Source organism: Spinacia oleracea, chromosome 1 (assembly GCF_020520425.1).
Source record: "Spinacia oleracea cultivar Varoflay chromosome 1, BTI_SOV_V1, whole genome shotgun sequence".
NCBI classification, from domain to species: Eukaryota; Viridiplantae; Streptophyta; class Magnoliopsida; order Caryophyllales; family Amaranthaceae; genus Spinacia; species Spinacia oleracea.
This window is the reverse complement of record NC_079487.1, coordinates 67,494,189-67,513,933: the sequence shown is the minus strand read 5'-3', so window position 1 is coordinate 67,513,933 and position 19,745 is coordinate 67,494,189. Positions and strand designations below refer to the sequence as shown.

Below are 19,745 nucleotides of genomic sequence, written 5' to 3'. Positions count from 1 at the left end.
GAATATACGTTTTGATGAAGCAGTCAGTGACTTTGGTTTCATCAAGAACGCAGACGAATCTTGTGTATACAAGAAGGTCAGTGGGAGCAAAATTGCTTTCCTAGTATTATATGTCAACGACATATTACTTATCGGAAATGACATTCCTATGTTGAACTCTGTCAAGATTTGGCTTGGGAAATGTTTTTCGGTGAAAGATCTAGGAGAAGCACAGTACATATTGGGCATCAAGATTTACAGAGATAGATCTAAAAGGATGATTGGACTTAGTCAAAGCACTTATATCAATAAGGTGCTTGATAGGTTCAAGATGGCGGACTCCAAGCGAGGCTACCTACCCATGTCTCATGGAATAACTCTAAGCAAGACTCAGTGCCCAAAAACAATTGATGAGCGTAGACCTTAAGGGCGATCCTAGTTGGTCAAGCTTAAGGCGGATCCGGACGTGCTGTGGACTATCTACGGAGGGACGACACTTGGAGTCCTAAAGACTTGTTCTTGTTCGGTTCGGGCGCAACTAGGGAAGGCACGCAACAAAGAGTATGCATCTAAACTATGCTAAATGATTATGTGTAAATAATATGCTTTCCTGGCTTTATGGTTTTTCCGCATGATTTATGAATTGTCATATGTATCATAACCTAACACTTAGTGCTTATTATATCAGGTTTGGACATACAATCAATAGGTATTATGTTTTATTTAAATACGTATCATATATGCAATAAAAAGTTTAGCTTTAAAAGAAATAGCAGTAATGTGGTATTTAAAGTTAAATTAAATAATAAAAAAAGGAAATGGTAAATTTAATTTAATTTAATTGAAACCGCTTTTTGTGATATTCATACGAAAACCGTTTAGGGTTTAATTCAATTCCGCTATATATTGAAATATAATACAAAACATTTTTACTATACAACAACTACACAAAGTATAAACAACAAAATTAAACTAGTATAATAGTGTAATGTTTAAAAATATTGGAACACAATACAACTAATACATCATCTTAATACTAGGTAACTATAACAAATCATCATAACAATAAAAGATCATAAATGGCTTAGGTTCCTCCGCCCTACAAATCTCTAATGTCAAGAACAAAAAACGATTCAATAGACTCATGTAATTTAATGAATTCAGTAAAAAAGACAAATGAAATTAGCAACAGTAACAATTGATGTTCCTATTAACATTTTCAAACTTTTATATAAATAGACATAATAAAATTACATGAACTACAACGGGTTCTCTCTTTTGTGTGTTTGATTGGGAAGATGATAATATACAGTGGCTAAGGTAATAAACCCTTTGGTTTTTTGAATTCCCTAACTTTTTAATCGTTTAGCTGCATTCATAAAAAAACACAAAACTTGACAACCCCATTTTCCAGAAGAGTACCACCTCCACCGCCAAGTTGCCAACTACTGCACCATGAATCCATGATAACCCAATACTTCTGCTAAATATCAAACACTTTCTCAATTTATCTCAAAATACAGTCAATTCATATCACAAAAATTAACCCCCATAACATCAATTTTTTCTCTCTCCTCCTCCATTAATCCATTTTTGATGCTCTACTTTTTAATTTGCCGATCTCAATTATATTTCATGATCGGAAATAATCGTATATTAAGTTAACACTTTAGTGGAGATAGGATTATTGATGAAATCCGACGGAAAAAAACGATCTTCCGAGAAGGCTTTGGTGGTGAAGAATGGTGTTCTCTCCCTTGTGTGTTTGTTGGTTAGATGATAATCTACAAAATGGATAAGCTAATGTTACCGTTGTTATTTTTGTAAGCTGAGGATTAGTTTTTTTTTTTTAATTTGGTTTAGAATCGTTTTTTTTAGTTTGGTTTAGAATCGTTTTTTTTGCTTGGGCGGGAACTAAAATTGGGGAAGAATGGAGATATCTCTCCCGCTCAGCTAACCCAAAATGGCGCCATTAACCAAATATTTTCCCCCCATTTATGCTGTTTTCCCCCCTTAAAATTAATTTTTTTTTGCTTAGTTGGACCACTAATTGGGCAGGGTACCAGGGCCCCAGATACCCTCAATGTAACTGTATCAGCTCCCCATTTAAAGTGATCGTGTGGGAATTGGGATTACCACTTTGTTTTCACAATTGAAAAGGAACTCCAGGGATGGCCGCCTATTTACAATATTTTATCCACCAATTTCATCTTTTTATCAACTTCATCCTACCAAAAATTTAACGTAATTTAACTTTAACCGCATTATATTACCATGAGACCAATATGGTAGGGAGGAGTTGCCTGTTACATACGAAGTATTATAGCATTGATTAGAGAATATTGATAGTACGACGTATTTGGATAGAGAATGAAAATAAGAGGTAAAACTAATGTTTAGAGACTCACCTTTTGAGTTTTTCATCCTTAGGGATCTGTATTTTTTTTTCACCCTTTAAGACCTGCATTTTTTTTCACCCTTTAAACCCCCAACTTCACTTTCCAACAAGTTAACTGACACGTAATTTTAGGATAGTGAGTTGAATTTATTAAAATAATATGAAAGTGAGATTGTGGTTGAATTATTCATTTTAATAAAAATATGATGTGAATAAGTGTGAGAACCACAAGAAAGAGAGAAATATTAATATAATTGGAAGTGAGACCATGACATGCCAAAAAAAGGAAAGCGTGTGTTTTAATTAAATATGGTCGATTATATAAAGTGTATCTTTTAATTAATTATGGAAATAATACGATTAAAAATATTTGATTAAAATTTGAAAGTTTATATTGAATTAAGGACAAATTATTTTTTACCACTTAAAAAAATCGAAAATTTATTTTTTACCACCTAAAAAACTAAAACTTGTATTTTACCACTTCAAAAAAATATATTTAAAACTTGTTTTTTACCACCTAAAAATGGAAAAAAAATAGATGAAACCGTTACATGGAGGGTCACAATAACGTTAATATATCTAATATTTTATTTACAAAAGTTTAAATAAGACGGACTGACAGCGTCAGACCGCCTACGTGGCAGCGCGGGTCGTGACGCGGGTCGAGACGCGGGTCAGGACGCGGGTCAAATGTGAATCGGTTATTTTTCCGGGTTTAGTATAAAAGCCTTCTTTCGCACCTTTTTCCATTTTCAAATCACTGTTCACTTTTAGAGAGAGAAACCGCCGAGTTCTTCCATTTCAGGAGAGAGAAAGCTTCTACTCTTTGATCTTCTCTTCGATTTCTTCAATTTCTGTAAGTTTTTTGCATTATCACTTGCTTTTCTTTGTTCGTCTGTAGTTCTTACTAATTTTTCCTCTTTTTTTTCGTTCGATTTAGGGTTTTGAAGGTTCGATTGTGATATTTTCTGAGTTTCTTCAACATTTGGTAAGTTCTTCTTATTTTCATCTACTTTTTGTTCAATTTTGTGATCATTTGATGTTCGTTTTTGTTTGTTACTGTTTTTCGTTTTGATTTAGGGTTTTGTAATTGCGATTTGTGATAATTTCGGTTGTTCTTCATTGTCGACAAAATTATTGAAGTTTTTTGTCATTTTTTCTTCTTTTTGTTCATTTTGTTCATAATTTGAAGTTCGTTTGGTGTTTTTTTAGGTTTTTGTAACTGCGAGATTTAGGTTTTTGTAACTGCGATATTTCAAGTTCTGATTCATGATTTTATCAACCTGTAGATGATTTAGTTTAGAATTTCGTGTATTTTGTTAAGACAACGGTATTTTTAGTTTTGATCTGCGGTATATTTTGCAATTTATTCTTGTTCAACTGTACACATGAATTAGTTTTGTATTTGTTGTTATTAGTTTAGTAATGACATTCATTAGTTAAGTTTTTAAACAAATTAGTGATTTATTAAAATTAAAATTTCGCTGATAAATTTGTTAGTTTTTATCCAATTAGTTAACTATTTTTACCAATTAGTGATTCATTCAAAGCAATTAGTGATACTCTGACATTCATAAATTAAGTATTAAACGAATTAGTTATTTATTTAATTTCAAACTTTTTTGACCAATTAGTTTAGTTTTTTGACCAATTAGTTAATTGCATAATCCAATTAGTTAACTATTTTAACCATTTAGTGAAACATTCAAAGCAATTAGTTACACAATGAAATTGTTTTGTTTTTATTGCTATTTATACTGCTTATGTTCATTACACATTCTTTTTATTTGCGCATTACAATATATTGAACTACATTCATTTATAGTTTCAGTTCACATAATGAGGTCAAAAATGCAAACAAAGCATCTGATTATCACGATGCTGGGAAGTCGAGTCAAGATGTTGAAGGCAGTTCAAGGCCGACTGAAGATATTCCAGCTAGTTCAAAGCTGAGTGCAGATGAGAGGAAAATTGGAAGGGGGCCAAAGAAGTCGAAAATTAAAGTAGAATATACGGAAGATGGTGGGGAAGTTGTAGAGTTGGATAGGTATAACTCCTATCTTTGTAACTGTTATTTATCACTGTTTAATTAGTTGGATAGGTATGACTATTTAAAAATTGATTTTGCAATTATCATAACTTATTTTACATTTAGTGAACTTTTTGCATAATTTAGTTAACTTTTGACTGCAATTAGTTAAATATTTTTCAGTAATTAGTTAACCTTTTTTAAAAAGAACTTTCCACTAATTAGTTAACTTTTTCCACTAATTAGTTAACCTTTTCCATTAATTAGTTAACTTTTGACTGCAATTAGTTAACTCAATAATTAGTTTACTTTTGACTGCAAATAGTTAACTTTTTCCATTAATTAGTTAACCTATTTCATCAATTAGTTAACCTATTGCATGATTAGTGAAGTTTTTTTCAGTTAGTTAACCTTTTTCTTCAATTAGTTAACCTATCTTTGTAACTGTTATTTATCACTGTTTAATTAGTTGGATAGGTATGACTATTTGTTATTTATTTTTAAATTAATTACTTTTGCTTTGAAACAAATTATTTTACCTATATGAAGTAGTTATGTAATTAAAATAATTAGTTAACCTTTAAACACAATTAGTTAAATATTTTTCAGTAATTAGTTAACCTTTTTTTAAAAAGAATCTTTCCAGTAATTAGTTAACTTTTTCACTAATTAGTTAACCTTTTACATTAATTAGTTAACCTTTGACTGCAATTAGTTAAGTCAATAATTGGTTAACTTTTGACTGCAATTAGTTAACTTTTTCCATTAATTAGTTAACCTATTTTATCAATTAGTTAACCTATTGCATGAATAGTGAAGTTTTTTGCAGTTAGTTAACCTATTTCATTAAATAGTTAACCTTTTTCTACAATTAGTTAACTTCTTAAGCAATTAGTTAAATATTTTCATTAATTAAATTCTTTTGTTTTGTGTAGGGGTTACAAACTAAATTGTAGACCAGAGGCGTTGATTAATCTTCTTAATTCTATAAAGAAGAATGAAAACAAAGTGAAAGCCATTAAAGAGATAGGTTTTGGTGGTTTGTTGAGTGTTCGACTTCATGAAGTCAACACACGCCTTGTTCCATGGCTGCTTCAACATTTTAATTGTGTTGGTCATATGCTCCAGTTTGGAGAAACACAAAATGTTCAGTTATATGATTATGATGTCTATGACGTCTTTGGCTTGCCATGGAACAAGGATTTTGATGTTCAAGATACGCCAAGAAAGCGGGTTGGAGGAGATGCCAACCATGAAATGATTCAAAGATGGAATGAGAAGTTCCACAAGAAACCAACTGTTCAGGCACCCACCTTGACGGAGTTGGAATCTTTTTTGAAAACAGATGAATGTGGAGATGATTTTAATCGTGCCTTTGTGGTATATGTTTTAGGTAAAAATTTCTAAATTAATCATGCTCAAGTTATTTACCTTTAACAGCAAGTATATAGTTCACTATTTACATTAATTAATTTACCTTTTTTTTATTAATTATTCTTCTTTTTTCATTAATTAGTTCATTTTAATAATTAGTTTACCTTTTTTATCCATTAGTTACTGTTTTCATCAATCATTTAACCTATTTTACATTTAGTTAACTTTCTTCATCATTTAGTTAACTTTTTACATTAATTAGTGAACTATTTTTATGAATTAGTTAATATATTATCTTATTGATTTCTGTAATTATCTTATTGTTTTTATAGGTGTATTTTTGGCTCCTACGTCTAACCGGTTGTTAGACATCAAGGTTTTGAAGGCTGTTGAGGATGTTTCACAGATTGTGAAACAAAATTGGTGTAAATACGTGTTAAACCAGCTTGGGTTTGCTGTTGAGAGGTGGAGAGCGAGTGTAAAAAATGACAAGGTTGGTGGCTGTGTTCTATTTTTGGAGATAATTTATCTCCAAAGATCGTTATTTCGGGGTGTAGTCCCCCCTAAGGAAATCCCACTTGTTCAACATTGGAATGATGAACAAGTGACTGAACGTCTGGTTTCCGAAGAGAAGATGGGTTTTGGGGTAGCTTTGGTTGATATAACCAGCTATCCCGTGTCTAAGACTTTTGCTGATTTGTTAGGGGGTCTTAACCCTATCAAACTCGAGGTTCCTGAAACTTCTGCTGCTCCTTCTGCTTCTGCTGCTCCTTCTGCTTCTGCTGCTCGTGCTGCTTCTGGTGCTCCTGCTGCTTCTGCTAAAGCTTCGGAAGGTGCACCGGGTAATTCGCAAGCTGATCGAAGCAGGATTATTGAGTTTCAAATTCCGGAAAGTGCTCAAACAGATGCTGAAATTCAAGCTACCTGCGATGATGTAAGTCATGATAATGTTCATATTTATTTTTGTTCATATTTAATGAATCTTTTTAATAGTTAACCTATTTTGTCAATTAGTTAACTTTTGTTATGAATTAGTAAACCTTTTTATTCAATTAGTTAACCTGTACCATCAATTAGTTAACCTTTTTATGAATTAGTAAACCTTTATATTCAATTAATTAACTTGTACCATCAATTAGTTAACCTTTTTTATGAATTAGTAAACCTTTTTATTCAATTAGTTAACCTATTACAATAGTTAACCTTTTGCTTAAATTAGTTAACCTTTTACAGCAATTAGTCAACTTTTTCCATTAATTAGTTAACCAAGTGTTACTTGTTTTATGAATTAGTTAACCTATTTCAGCAATTAGTTATCTTATTTCATCAATTAGTTAACTTATTTTTTAATGAATTTTTCCAATCTTTCATCATTCCATCAATTAGTTAAGTTATTTCATCAAATAGTTAACCCTTTCCTTTAATTAGTTAACGTTATACAGCAATTAGTTAATGTATTTCATCAATTAGTTATCTTTTTTTTGTGTGAAGGAGTTCCTATTTTGCATTTAGTTAACTTTTTTATGAATTAGTAAACCTTTTTATTCAATTAGTTAACCTGTACCATCCATTAGTTAACCTTTTTTATGAATTAGTAAACCTTTTTATTCAATTAGTTAACCTATCTCACAATAGTTAACCTTTTGCTTAAATTAGTTAAGTTTTTACTGCAATTAGTCAACTTTTTCCATTAAGTAGTTAACCAAGTGTTACTTGTTTTATGAATTAGTTAACCTATTTCAGCAATTAGTTATCTTATTTCATCAATTAGTTAACTATTTTTCTCTATAAGTGAACTTATTTTTTAATGAATTTTTCCAATGGTTTCATCATTCCATCAATTAGTTAAGTTATTTCATCGAATAGTTAACATTTTCCTTTAATTAGTTAACTTTATACAGCAATTAGTTAATGTATTCCATCAAATAGTTATCTTTTTCCATGAATTATATAATTGTTTAGATAATTCAATTAGTTAATTATTTTGCTGTTGTTTTCTTTTCTTAATATTTTTCTTTTTTTTTGTGTGAAGGAGTTGCAATTGGCAATGAGAATATATTGTCGCGATTTATATGTTGTGTCCAGTTTCCATAAGGACCGTATAAATTTGTTAAAGAGTCGGCGACAAGAATTATCAGACAGTCCAGGATACAGTGATCCTGTGTTTTTGGAGATAATTGACTCAATTGTTGCCTATGCTGAACACTTGAGAAATGAAAATAATGTTGTTGATGATAATGCTCCTTCTCAAGCTGTTGATGGTGCTGCTGACAAGGGGCCAATTCAGGAGAATGTTGGTGCTGCTGACAAGGGTTCTGGTGATAATGGACCTGGTGATAAAGGGCCAATTGAGAAAAATGTTGAAGGTTCTGGAAATATTGCTCCTCAAGATGCTGAACCTGAACGAGAAGCTAGGAGTTTCTATAGCAGTCTTCCCATTGGTTCTGCTACAGAAGAAGTCTTCTGCTTATCTGAGTTAATGGAGAGATTTCCGAAGACCCTCGGTCGTCTGAGGAGACTGGAAAAAGAAGTAATTGACTTCTGTTTCTTGGATGATGAGGCACTTGATCAACAGTAAGTTAACAATTAGTTATCTTGTGAGATGAATTAGTTAACTATATATGTCATTTAGTTGAGATTTTTACATAATTCAATATTTTTCTTATTTATTTGTTTTAATTTTTGTGTAACAGGGCTGATGTTTTTATTTTTGGGATGCTTCACAAAATAACAAGGGAGGAAATGCAATGTTTGGTTCCTGAGAAATATATCTTATCCAACATTGTTGAGATTTGGTCTATTCTCTTGAACAAAAATCAGTTCATGTTGAATAAAGAACGAAACAATTTCTATTTTGGTCTTGAGTACACGGTTCGTTTCTATTTTACGTAATTTTTTTATTAATGTCCTTTACTTTTTTATGTTGTATTATTTTATCGTTTAAATAATCAGTTACTTATCTTTTTACCACAATTATTTTTTTGTTACATCAATTAGTTAACATTTTCCATCAAGTAGTTAACTTTTTAACTTTTAAACTTTTTAAATCATTTAGTTAACTTGTTCTGACAATTAGTTAACCTTTTCAAACAATTAGTTAAGTTTTTCCATCAATTACCTACACTATAAAGTAACTAGTTTTGTATTCATTTCAATTATTTTGTGGTATTATTAGTTAATTTTTGCTGTCAATTAGTTAACTTTTTCTATCAATTAGTGAACTTTTTCTATCAATTAGTTAGCCTTTTCCATGAATTAGTTATTCTATTAAGGTACCTAGTTTTGTATTCACTTCAGTTAGTTTGTTGTACAATTAGTTAACTTTTTCTATCAATTAGTGAACTTTTTCTATCAATTAGTGAACTTTTTCTATCAATTAGTGAACTTTTTCTATCAATTAGTGAACTTTTTCTATCAATTAGTTAATTTTTTCTAACAATTAGTGAACTTTTTCTATCAATTAGTGAACTTTTTCTATCAATTAGTTAGCCTTTTCCATGAATTAGTTATTCTATTAAGGTACCTAGTTTTGTATTCACTTCAGTTAGTTTGTTGTACAATTAGTTAACTTTTTCTATCAATTAGTGAACTTTTTCTATCAATTAGTGAACTTTTTCTATCAATTAGTGAACTTTTTCTATCAATTAGTGAACTTTTTCTATCAATTAGTTAATTTTTTCTATCAATTAGTGAACTTTTTCTATCAATTAGTGAACTTTTTCTATCAATTAGTTTCCCATGAATTAGTTATTCTATTAAGGTACCTAGGTTTGTATTCATTTCAGTTAGTTTGTTGTACAATTAGTTAACTTTTTCTATCAATTAGTTAACTTTTGCTATCAATTAGTTAACTTTTGCAATCAAATAGTTAACTATTTCTATCAACTAGTTAACTTTTTCCATGAATTAGTTATCCTTTTCCATCAATTAGTTACACATGAAAGTACCTAGTTTTGTATCCAGTTCAGTTAATTTGTTTATACTGTTTTCTAATTAAATTTGGTTTTTTGCTTATGCCAGAGGAAGCTTGAAGGTGCTCTTAAGACGAAGTCAGCTGAATCTCTAAATCAAATTATTGATGAACTTATCAATAGTTGGAAATATTGGGTGCAAATCAATGACCACAGATTCAATCTGAAAAATGTGGGAATGGTAAGTTGGTATTTTGGTAGTTATGCCTTTATATGTAATAGTTAATTTGTGATATTAAATAGTTAAGTTTTTATATATTTTAGTTTGATTTTTCTTACTTTTTTCCCTTGATTCATTTGCAGTTTTTCTTTCCCATTATTTACAAAGAACACCTCTCTCTGTTGATTGTCAACATAAATCAGAGAAGTCTTGTCTATGTTGACAACATAATTTGGAATAAGAAGATTCATGATGATTATATGGCAATGGTGTCATTGCTTATTGAAGCATTTGCACAGTTTCTGCTAGAGATTGGCCATGCGGCTGCTGCTGATTGCTTAAATTTTGAAATGTCAATTCTGGACTTTGCTGGGAGATCAGATAACCCTGATCATGTAGATTGCGGAATTTTTTGATGACAGCAATGCAGTACTTTAATGGCAAAAATATTCCCATGGACCTTTCCTATGTAAGTCTACTTTAGTTAAGATTTTCAAGCAATTAGTTTATCTTTTCTAGTTTCAATAGTTTCAAATTAAGTATTTCATGAATTAGGTAACCTTTTTCTTCAATTAGTTAACTTATTATTTCAAATAGTTAACCTTTTTTCACTTAGTTTACTTTTTACATTAATTAGTTTACCTTTTGCATCCATTAAGCTTTTAACAAGAATTAGTTAACGTTTTCCATCTATTAGTTAACTTGTCCCATCAATTAGTTATCTTTTTCATCAATTAGTTATTGTTTTAACTTTTTAACAACTTTTTCTATCAAGTAGTTAATCAATTTAGGTAACTTTTTACTGCAATTAGTTAACTTTTTACTACAATTAGTTAACTTTTTACAGCAATTAGTTAACTTTTTACAGCAATTAGTTAACTTTTTACAACAAGTTAACTTTTTACTGCAATTAGTTAACTTTTTATAGCAATTAGTTAACTTTTAACAGCAATTAGTTAACTTTTTACTGCAATAAGTTAACTTTTTACAGCCATTAGTTAACTTTTTATAACAATTAGTTAACTTTTTACAGCAATTAGTAAACTTTTTACAGCAATTAGTTAACTTTTTACAACAATTAGTTAACTTTTTACTGCAATTAGTTAACTTTTAATAGCAATTAGTTAACTTTTAACAGCAATTAGTTAACTTTTAAATTTATTAGTGAACTTTTTACAGCAACTAGTTAACTTTTTTAATCTATTAATAAACCTATTTTTTGTTTCATACAATCAGTATTTAGTACACATACATTACCTTATATATTATGTTTTTATTTCAGCGCGGTACAAGGACAATGTTACGGGCTAAGATTTGTTCAACCTTAGTCCTTTCTGATATGAATGAAATTCCGGCTGGTGTGCTGGAGGAAATGGAATCATTCAACATGATTAAAGTTGGTATTTCCCATGCTGTTCGTGATCGTCAAAAGAAAAAGAAAGAAGAAGAAGAAAGACAGAAAAAAGAAGTAGAAGCAAAGAAGAAGCTAGAAGAAGAAGAGGCTGCAAAGTTGAAACAGCAGGCTGATTTAAAAAAGGCTGAAACTACAAGGAAAAGGTTAGAAACAATTGCAAAAAGAAAAGCAGCAGCCCAAGAGAAGCCAGAAGGAAATGACAATGCTCCTTTGAGAACATACAAGTCATCAAGGCGAATTGCCAAGAACAACGAACCAGTGGTAGCAGCTGAAGCAGTTCCAACAGTAGAAGCAGTGCCATTCTCTGATATGGATCAAAACAAAGCTTCTGTTGCACCGAAACCAAAGAGAGCAAAAGTTGTTCATCATAAGCCACCTTCCAGTTAATCAGTAAACTTATCTATCAGGTTATTTTTAGTTGTTATTTAGTAAACAATTTATATGTGAATATTTTTATTAACTGCTTTGTTTGGTTGATATATTTTGAGAATAGGTGCTTTAAAACAGAAATTTAATCTTTGAATATTTTGGGCAAGTAGCTCTTTTGGTATATATATATTTAGTAGGAGCTTATTTTGAATTATTTACTTGATATATTTCATAAGTATTAAATTCAATTAGTTAAATATCAAATTCAATTAGTTAACTAATTGATGCAAAAAATTAACTAATTGATGGAAAAGCTTAACTTATAGATTGTAAAGGTTAACTAATTGATGCAAAAAGTTGACTACTTTTAGGTTAACAATATTAGTTAAACTTTTGAAAATAAAATCAATTTGTTAACTTATTAAGGGAACAAGTTAACTAATTGATGGTACAAGTTCACTAATTAATGAAAAAAGTTAACTAATTGTACAACAAACTAACTGAAGTGAATACAAAACTAGGTACCTCAATAGAATAACTAATTCATGGAAAAGGCTAACTAATTCATAGCAAAAGTTAACTAATTGATAGAAAAAGTTAACTAATCGTACAACAAACTAACTGAAGTGAATGCAAAACTAGGTACCTTAATAGAATAACTAATTCATGGAAAAGGCTAACTAATTGATAGAAAAAGTTCACTAATTGATAGAAAAAGTTAACTAATTGGTAGCAAAAGTTAACTAATAATACTATAAACTAATTGAGGGAACAAGTTAACTAATTGATGGAAAAATTTAACTAATTGATGAAAAAGTTAACTAATTGAGGGAACAAGTTAATTAATAGATGGTACAAGTTAACTTATTGATGATAAAAGTTAACTAATTTTAAGAAAAAGGTAACTAATTGATGATAAAAGTTAACTAATTTTTACAAAAAGGTAACTATTTGAGGGAAAACGTTAACTAATTGAGGAAGCTTATTTTGAATTATTTACTTGGTATATTTCATAAGTCAGTCAATCTAATTCAATATATTATTAAGCATTAAATTCAATTAGTGAAATATCAAATTCAATTAGTTAAAACTTATTAATGAAAATAGTTAACTAATTGCTGCAAAAAGTTAACTATTTGGTGGAAAAGGTTAACTAATTGATGGTAAAGGTTAACTAAAGAGTGGTAAGTTCAACTAATTGATGCAAAAAGTTAACTAATTTTAGGTTAACAATATTAGTTAAACATAGTCATCCTGCATATTGTGACGTCAACAATAATTACAGTAACTTGACTTTTGAAAATGAAATCAATTAGTTAACTAATTGAGGGAACAAGTTAACTAATTGATGAAAAAAGTTAACTAATTGAGGGAACAAGTTAACTAATAGATGGAAAAAGTTAACTAATTATTGTTAAAAGCTTAATGGATGCAAAAGGTAAACTAATTAATGAAAAAAGTTAACTAATTGATGGAAAAAGTTAACTAATTGATGGAAAAGGTTAACTAATGCATTGTAAGGTTAACAATATTAAATAATTGAGGGAAGAAGTTAACTAATTGCTATAAAAAGTTAACCAATTGCTGTAAAAAGTTAACTAATTGTAGTAAAAAGTTAACTAATTGCAGTAAAAAGTTACCTAAATTGATTAACTACTTGATAGAAAAAGTTGTTAAAAAGTTAAAACAATAACTAATTGATGAAAAAGATAACTAATTGATGGGACAAGTTAACTAATAGATGGAAAAAGTTAACTAATTATTGTTAAAAGCTTAATGGATGCAAAAGGTAAACTAATTAATTGCTGAAAAAAGTTAACTAATTGATGGAAAACGTTAACTAATGTATTGTAAGGTTAACAATATTAAATAATTGAGGGAAGAAGTTAACTAATTGAGGGAACAAGTTAACTAATTGCTGGTACAAGTTAACTAATTTGATAAACACTAAATTCAATCCAATGTCACTAAAAAAGTTGTTCTTTTGGTGTAAAAGTTCCAAATTATGTAGGTGCTGTTGACGATGTCCTTATCTCAAAGAATCCTTTTTTTCTTTTACTTCTTCCTTTTGTCTTCACTAGTGGTGGATTTTCAACTATTATTTGTGGTGCATTTGATGATGATGATGATGATGTAGACGGTGCTATGTTGATTGTGGTTTGTTGTGCTTCAACATCGTCTTGTGCCTTTTGTGCTGCCTCCTTTTCTGCTGCTTTTTCTTTTTCTAGAACCTTATTTATGCTTTCGTTAGCATGAGCATAAGCCTCTTTAAGCACCTATTAGTTAAGATTTAAAGCAAACTAGTTAGACTTTTGAAGTATTTAGTATTTATTGTTATGTATTAGTTAAATAATAGTTAGTAAAAAACCTTTTTAGCTGCATCACTCCCTTGACAATTTAATAACCAAGTTGTACAAATTTCTTGCCATCTCATAACGCCATGGAGTAATTTTTCTCTTTTCTGTTCCATTATCTTCTCTATGTTCCATTCTCTTCCATACTTCACTTTTTGCAAACTTTGTCCACCTTTTTGAAATGTATTGCTCTGGAATGTTGACTATAGAATGTATATGTAGAACTCGTATTGCATGGAAACATAGCCATCCTGCATATTGTGACATCAAAATATTTCAATTAATTAGTTAACTAATTGATGGTACAAGTTAATTAATTCATTAAAAAAGTTAACCAATTAGTGAGGCATTAGACAATGAATTAGTGACGAAAACTGATTAATTAAAATAGTTAACTAATTGCTGCATAAAGTTAACTATTTGGTCGAAAAGGTTAACTAATTGATTGTAAAGGTTAACTAATTGATTGTAAAGGTTAACTAAGGGATGGTAAGTTTAACTAATTGATGCAAAAAGTTAACTACTTTTAGGTTAACAATATTAGTTAAACATAGTCATCCTGCATATTGTGACATCAACAATAATTACAGTAACTTAAATTTTGAAAATGAAATCAATTAGTTAACTAATTGAGGGAACAAGTTAACTAATTGATGAAAAAAGTTAACTAATTGAGGGAACAAGTTAACTAATTTTTATAGAAAGGTAACTAATTGATGGAAAAAGTTAACTAAGTTTTATAGAAAGGTAACTAATTGATGGAACAAGTTAACTAATTTTTATAGAAAGGTAACTTTTATTAATTGAACATGAACATATTATTTGTTCATGTAAAATCTCAATTCAATTAGTTACATTTTAGAAGCAATTAGTTAAGTTTTTATACCAAATAGTGTATGTAAAAATGCAATTAGTTAAGAGCATTAACTAACCTGATTCTTCGAAGTTCCTACAAGTGCATTTAATGGAATTTGTTGTTGGATCAAATGCTACATAATGGGCAGTATGTTCTGGCCAAGATTCATGTTGCACTTTGTAACCAAAGAAATTTCCATTGATGTAGTTGACATTTGAGATGCAACCCATTGCATACTTGAATTCTTTTTCAAAGTCTCTAAACAATGTAAGTGTGTAAACATTTGCTGCATGTTTTATCATTCCGACCATCGGAAAATCAGATTTAGGCAAAGCATTTCCACAATCATATTCATTTTGATCTTCTTGATATCTCCAACGATCCACTGTTGCTCCAAAAATGTGAAAGAATTCTGTTAGTGAAGTTGATTTGTTCCCTTTAAATCCAATTGCATTGTTAGTACTCTCACTCCTGTGTAACAAGATTATTATTCAATTAGTTAAACATTCTATAGAATTAGTTAAGCAGGTAGAGGAATTAGTTAAGCAAACAAAGGAACTAGTTAAGAAGGTGAAACAATTAGTTAAACATTTTCTTTAATTAGTTAATCTTTCTGATTAATTAGTTAAGCAGGCAAGGTAAAGGAATTAGTTAAGTAGATGAAACAATTAGTTAAACACTGTAAAGTATTTAAAGCAATTAGTGAAGTATTCATAGCAATTAGTGAAGTATTCATAGCAATTAGTGAACTATTCTGAGCAATTAGTTTAGCATTAAAAAAATTAGTTTAGCATTTACCTTTGTGAAGACAATATTCCAGCTGAGAAAAAATCTTTGTTCAAAGCCGTACACCATTTTTCTTTTATTGTATAGAGATTTGTAAACCAATCATGATTTTGAAGGTTATACTTAGTAATCATGTCAAACCAAGTGGTTTCAAATTCTTCTTCATTGTAACAACGATATAAGCACTTCTTGAATGTGTCTTTGAAGGTATTATCAGCTTTTAAGTCTCCAAATCTTGACACAGCATTCTTTTGTAAGTGCCATAAGCATAATCTATGTCTGGTATTAGGAAACACCTGCAATTTTTTTGATGAATGTATTAGTTAAGAATTTAAACTATTTGTTAAGTCAGAACAGAATTCTGTATTAGTTAGGTGATCTGAAAATGATGCAAAAAGTTAACTAATTGTTGTAAAAAGTTAACTAATTCATGCAAAAAGTTAACTAATTCATGCAAAAAGTTAACTAATTGTTGTAAAAAGGTAAGTAACTAATATATTATTAAAACAAAAGTTAACTAGTTCATGGAAAAACTTATCTAATTCATTGCAAAAGTTAACTAATTGATTCAAAAAGTTAACTAATTGTTTTAGAAAGTAAGTAATTGAGGCAAAAAGTACACTAATTGATGCAGAAAGTTAACTAATTATTTTATAACTAATGTATGTAATAGGATAACTAATTGATGGAAAAAGTAACTGATCAATGGTTATCAATTTAGTTAAACTTTTCAACTGATTAGTTAAAGACCAGTAGCAAATAGTTAACAATTTTTAGCAATTAGTTAATTATAAAACCCAAATAGTTAATACACTCTTACTTGTTCAATAGCATTTGCCATTGCTTGATCTTGATCTGTAAAGATAGTTATAGGTGCTTTTCCTCCCATAGACTCCAGAAATGTTTCCAATAGCCACACAAAAGTGTGTGTCTTCTCATCGGCAATAAAAGCACAACCAAACATCACATTACTCCAATGGTTGTTGACACCTACAAATGGCGCACAAACTAAATTGTATTTGTTTGTTCTAAAAGTCGTGTCAAAGACACAGACATCACCGTATATGTCATAATCTTCTCTCATCATGCCATCTCTCCAAAACATGCTAATTACTTGGTTTTCTTCGTTAACCTTTACTCGGAAATAAAATGTTGGATCTTCTTCTCCTCTCTTAATTAACATGTTCACAACTGCTTGTGTATCTTTTCCTTCTAGTCTTTTCATTTTCAATCTACTTGTGAAATTCATGTGGTCAACTAATGTGTGTCCAACCACCCTTGCGTCGCCAGCTTCATTACACATATATCTATAGGAATCTGCTGGAGTTATTCCTGATAGTGTGAGTCCTTCAATTACTTTTCCCTTTTCTTCATCAATTTTTCTTTGTGATCTGGAAATGATGCAAAAAGTTAACTAATTGTTGTAAAAAGTTAACTAATATATGCCAAAAGTTAACTAATCTATGCAGTAAAAAGTTTACTAATTGATGGTAAAGTTAACTAATTGATGAATAAAGTTAACTAATTGTTGTAAAAAGTTAACTAATATATGCAAAAAGTTAACTAATATATGCAAAAAGTTAACTATTTGTTGTAAAAGTTACCTAATTCATGAAAAAACGTAACTAATTGATTGAAAAAGTTAACTAATTGATGAAAAAGTTAATTAATGGTTTTAGAAAGTAAGTAATTGAGGCAAAAAGTAAACTGATTGATGCAAAACGTTAACTAAATGTTTTAAAAAGTTAACTAATGCATGGAAAAGGTTAACTAATTTATGAAAAAAGTTAAGTTACCTTTCAAAGTTTTGCAGTGACTCTCTTGTTAAGGCATGATTGTGTTCTATAACATGATGAAAGACTATAAACTTTCCATCGTTTTGTAACTTCAATCGTATAGATGCGTTGCACCCTGTTCTAGTAAGATTTTGCTGCCTTGGGTTCTTTGACTGCCCTTTCTGTTTGCTGTCACTTGATACAGTTGCTTCTTCTTTTTTTGTGTTCTTTGTGTTTTCCTTTCTCTTTCCTTCCTTTGAACAACAAAAGTATCTTTCCTTTATCTCTCCCGTTTTTTGATCTCTCCTTAATGTATTTTTTCTTATTGAAAATCCAAGAAGTATTGAATGTTTGTCATAAAGTTCATGTAGTTCATCCACTGTGCCAGTATATCCAGTCAAAGGTCCTCTAATATCATCCTCTGTTAAATCGTTCCAAATATCTTTTGAACCTGTAAAATGAACAAAAGTAATAGTTAACAAAAGAAACTAATTAGTTACATAATTGAGGAAGTTAGTTAACCAATTGAACTACAATGTTTTTTTAATTAAAAGTTAACTAATTGATGGTACAAGTTAACTAATTGATGATAAAAGTTAACTAATTGATGATAAAAGTTAACTAATTGGTGGAAAAGGTTAACTAATTGATGGTAAAGGTTAACTTAGTGAAAAATGAAATTTGAAAAGTAGCATTAAAAAAAATTAGTTAACCTTTTTTCAGTTAGTTAACTTTTTACATTAATTAGTTTACCTTTTTCATCCATTAAGCTTTTTACAATAATTAGTTAACTTTTTCCATCTATTAGTTAACTTGTCCCATCAATTAGTTATCTTGTTTCATCAATTAGTTATCGTTTTATAGTTAACTTTTTAACAACTTTTTGCAACCTCAAGTTAATAAATTTTATTTAGTTAACTTTTTACTGCAATTAGTTAACTTTTTACAGCAATTAGTTAACTTTTTACAACAATTAGTTAACTTTTTTTACTAAAAAAAATTAGTTTTGTATTGATATTAATTATCCAATTAGTTAACTATTTTTACCAGTTAGTGATTCTTTCAAAGGAATTAGTTATACTTTGACATTCATTACTTTATTTTAAACCAATTTGTTTAGTTTTTTAGCCACTTAGTTAATTGCACAATCCAATTAGTTACGATAAGTAATCAATTAGTTAACTATATTCATTAAATTAATTTTAAAACCTGAAAAATAAGCTGAGGTTGTTTCTCCTGTTATTGCAGAACTTGTTTCAGATGTATTTTCCTTTGTTCCAGAACTTGTTTCAGTAGTTACTTGCTGCATTGTTGTAAAAGCCCTTTGATTAGGGTTATCAAATCGCGCAGGAAGTTGAAATCGAGAAGGAGGATGAAGGTCCCTTTGATTATGGTTATCAAATCGGGCAGCAGGTTGAAATCGAGGAGGAGGATGAAGGTCGCTTTGATTAGGGTTATCAAATCGCGCAGGAGGTTGAAAACGAGGAGGAGGATGACGGTCGCGAGGTTGAAAAATCGGTGGTGGTAGAAATCGAGGATGTTGAAGGTGGCGAGGTTGAAAATTCGGTGGTGTTAGAAATCGAGGAGAATGTTGAAGGTGGCGAGGTTGAAAACTCGGTGGTTGAAATTGTGGCGGAAATATCTGTGTTGGTTGTTGAAATTGTGGTGGAAATAATGGTGGTGGTGGTTGAAAGCCGTCGGCCATGTCTGAAAGTTGGTTGTTGAAAGTTGTCGGCGGCGATTGTGGTGGAAATAATGGTATTGGTGGTTGAAATTGCTCATAGCCGCCGTCTCCAATGTCGGATCTGAAAGTTGTTGGCGGTGATTGCGGCGGAGCAAGCTGAACAATTTTGCGAAATTAGATTAGGGTTTGAAGAATTTCGCTGTTGTCGAAGAAGGAAGGAGGAAGGAGGAAGGAGGAAGGAGAGAGAAAAGTATGGGAACCGCTTTTATATAGCGCGTGAAGCCCACGCGCGCGTGGGGAGTCAGCGGACTGACAGGCGCGTGGCCGTCAGGCCGCCTGACAGGAAACGTGCTGTATTTTATTTTCTTCCACGATTTCATGTATTTAGCTCTATTCTCTTCTTGTACTTCATTTTTTTTATGAATTCACATGATTTTTTTCTCTCATTAATTCACAAAATTAACAAATTCAATGGAAATGAAGAGAGGAGGGTGAAGGAGTGAAAGAAAATCGTAGAGGAAGTGTATAAAATTGGAGGAATATTGAATTAGTAAGCCCCACATAACGATTTCATCTTTTTTTTACTATTTTCA

General features: G+C 30.1%; 1 protein-coding gene across 1 annotated transcript; it reads right to left on the bottom strand.

Moving 5' to 3' along the window:
• Positions 1–14,605: 14,605 nt before the first annotated feature.
• Positions 14,606–19,532, bottom strand: LOC110777557 (protein FAR1-RELATED SEQUENCE 5-like). The gene is made up of 7 exons (XM_056834159.1): positions 19,467–19,532; positions 18,678–19,308; positions 17,849–17,919; positions 16,514–17,107; positions 15,706–15,989; positions 14,984–15,378; positions 14,606–14,610 (listed from the first exon to the last, which is right to left on the bottom strand). Exons 1-7 carry the CDS (start codon positions 19,530–19,532, stop codon positions 14,606–14,608), a joined length of 2,046 nt encoding a protein of 681 aa, XP_056690137.1.
• Positions 19,533–19,745: the final 213 nt, after the last annotated feature.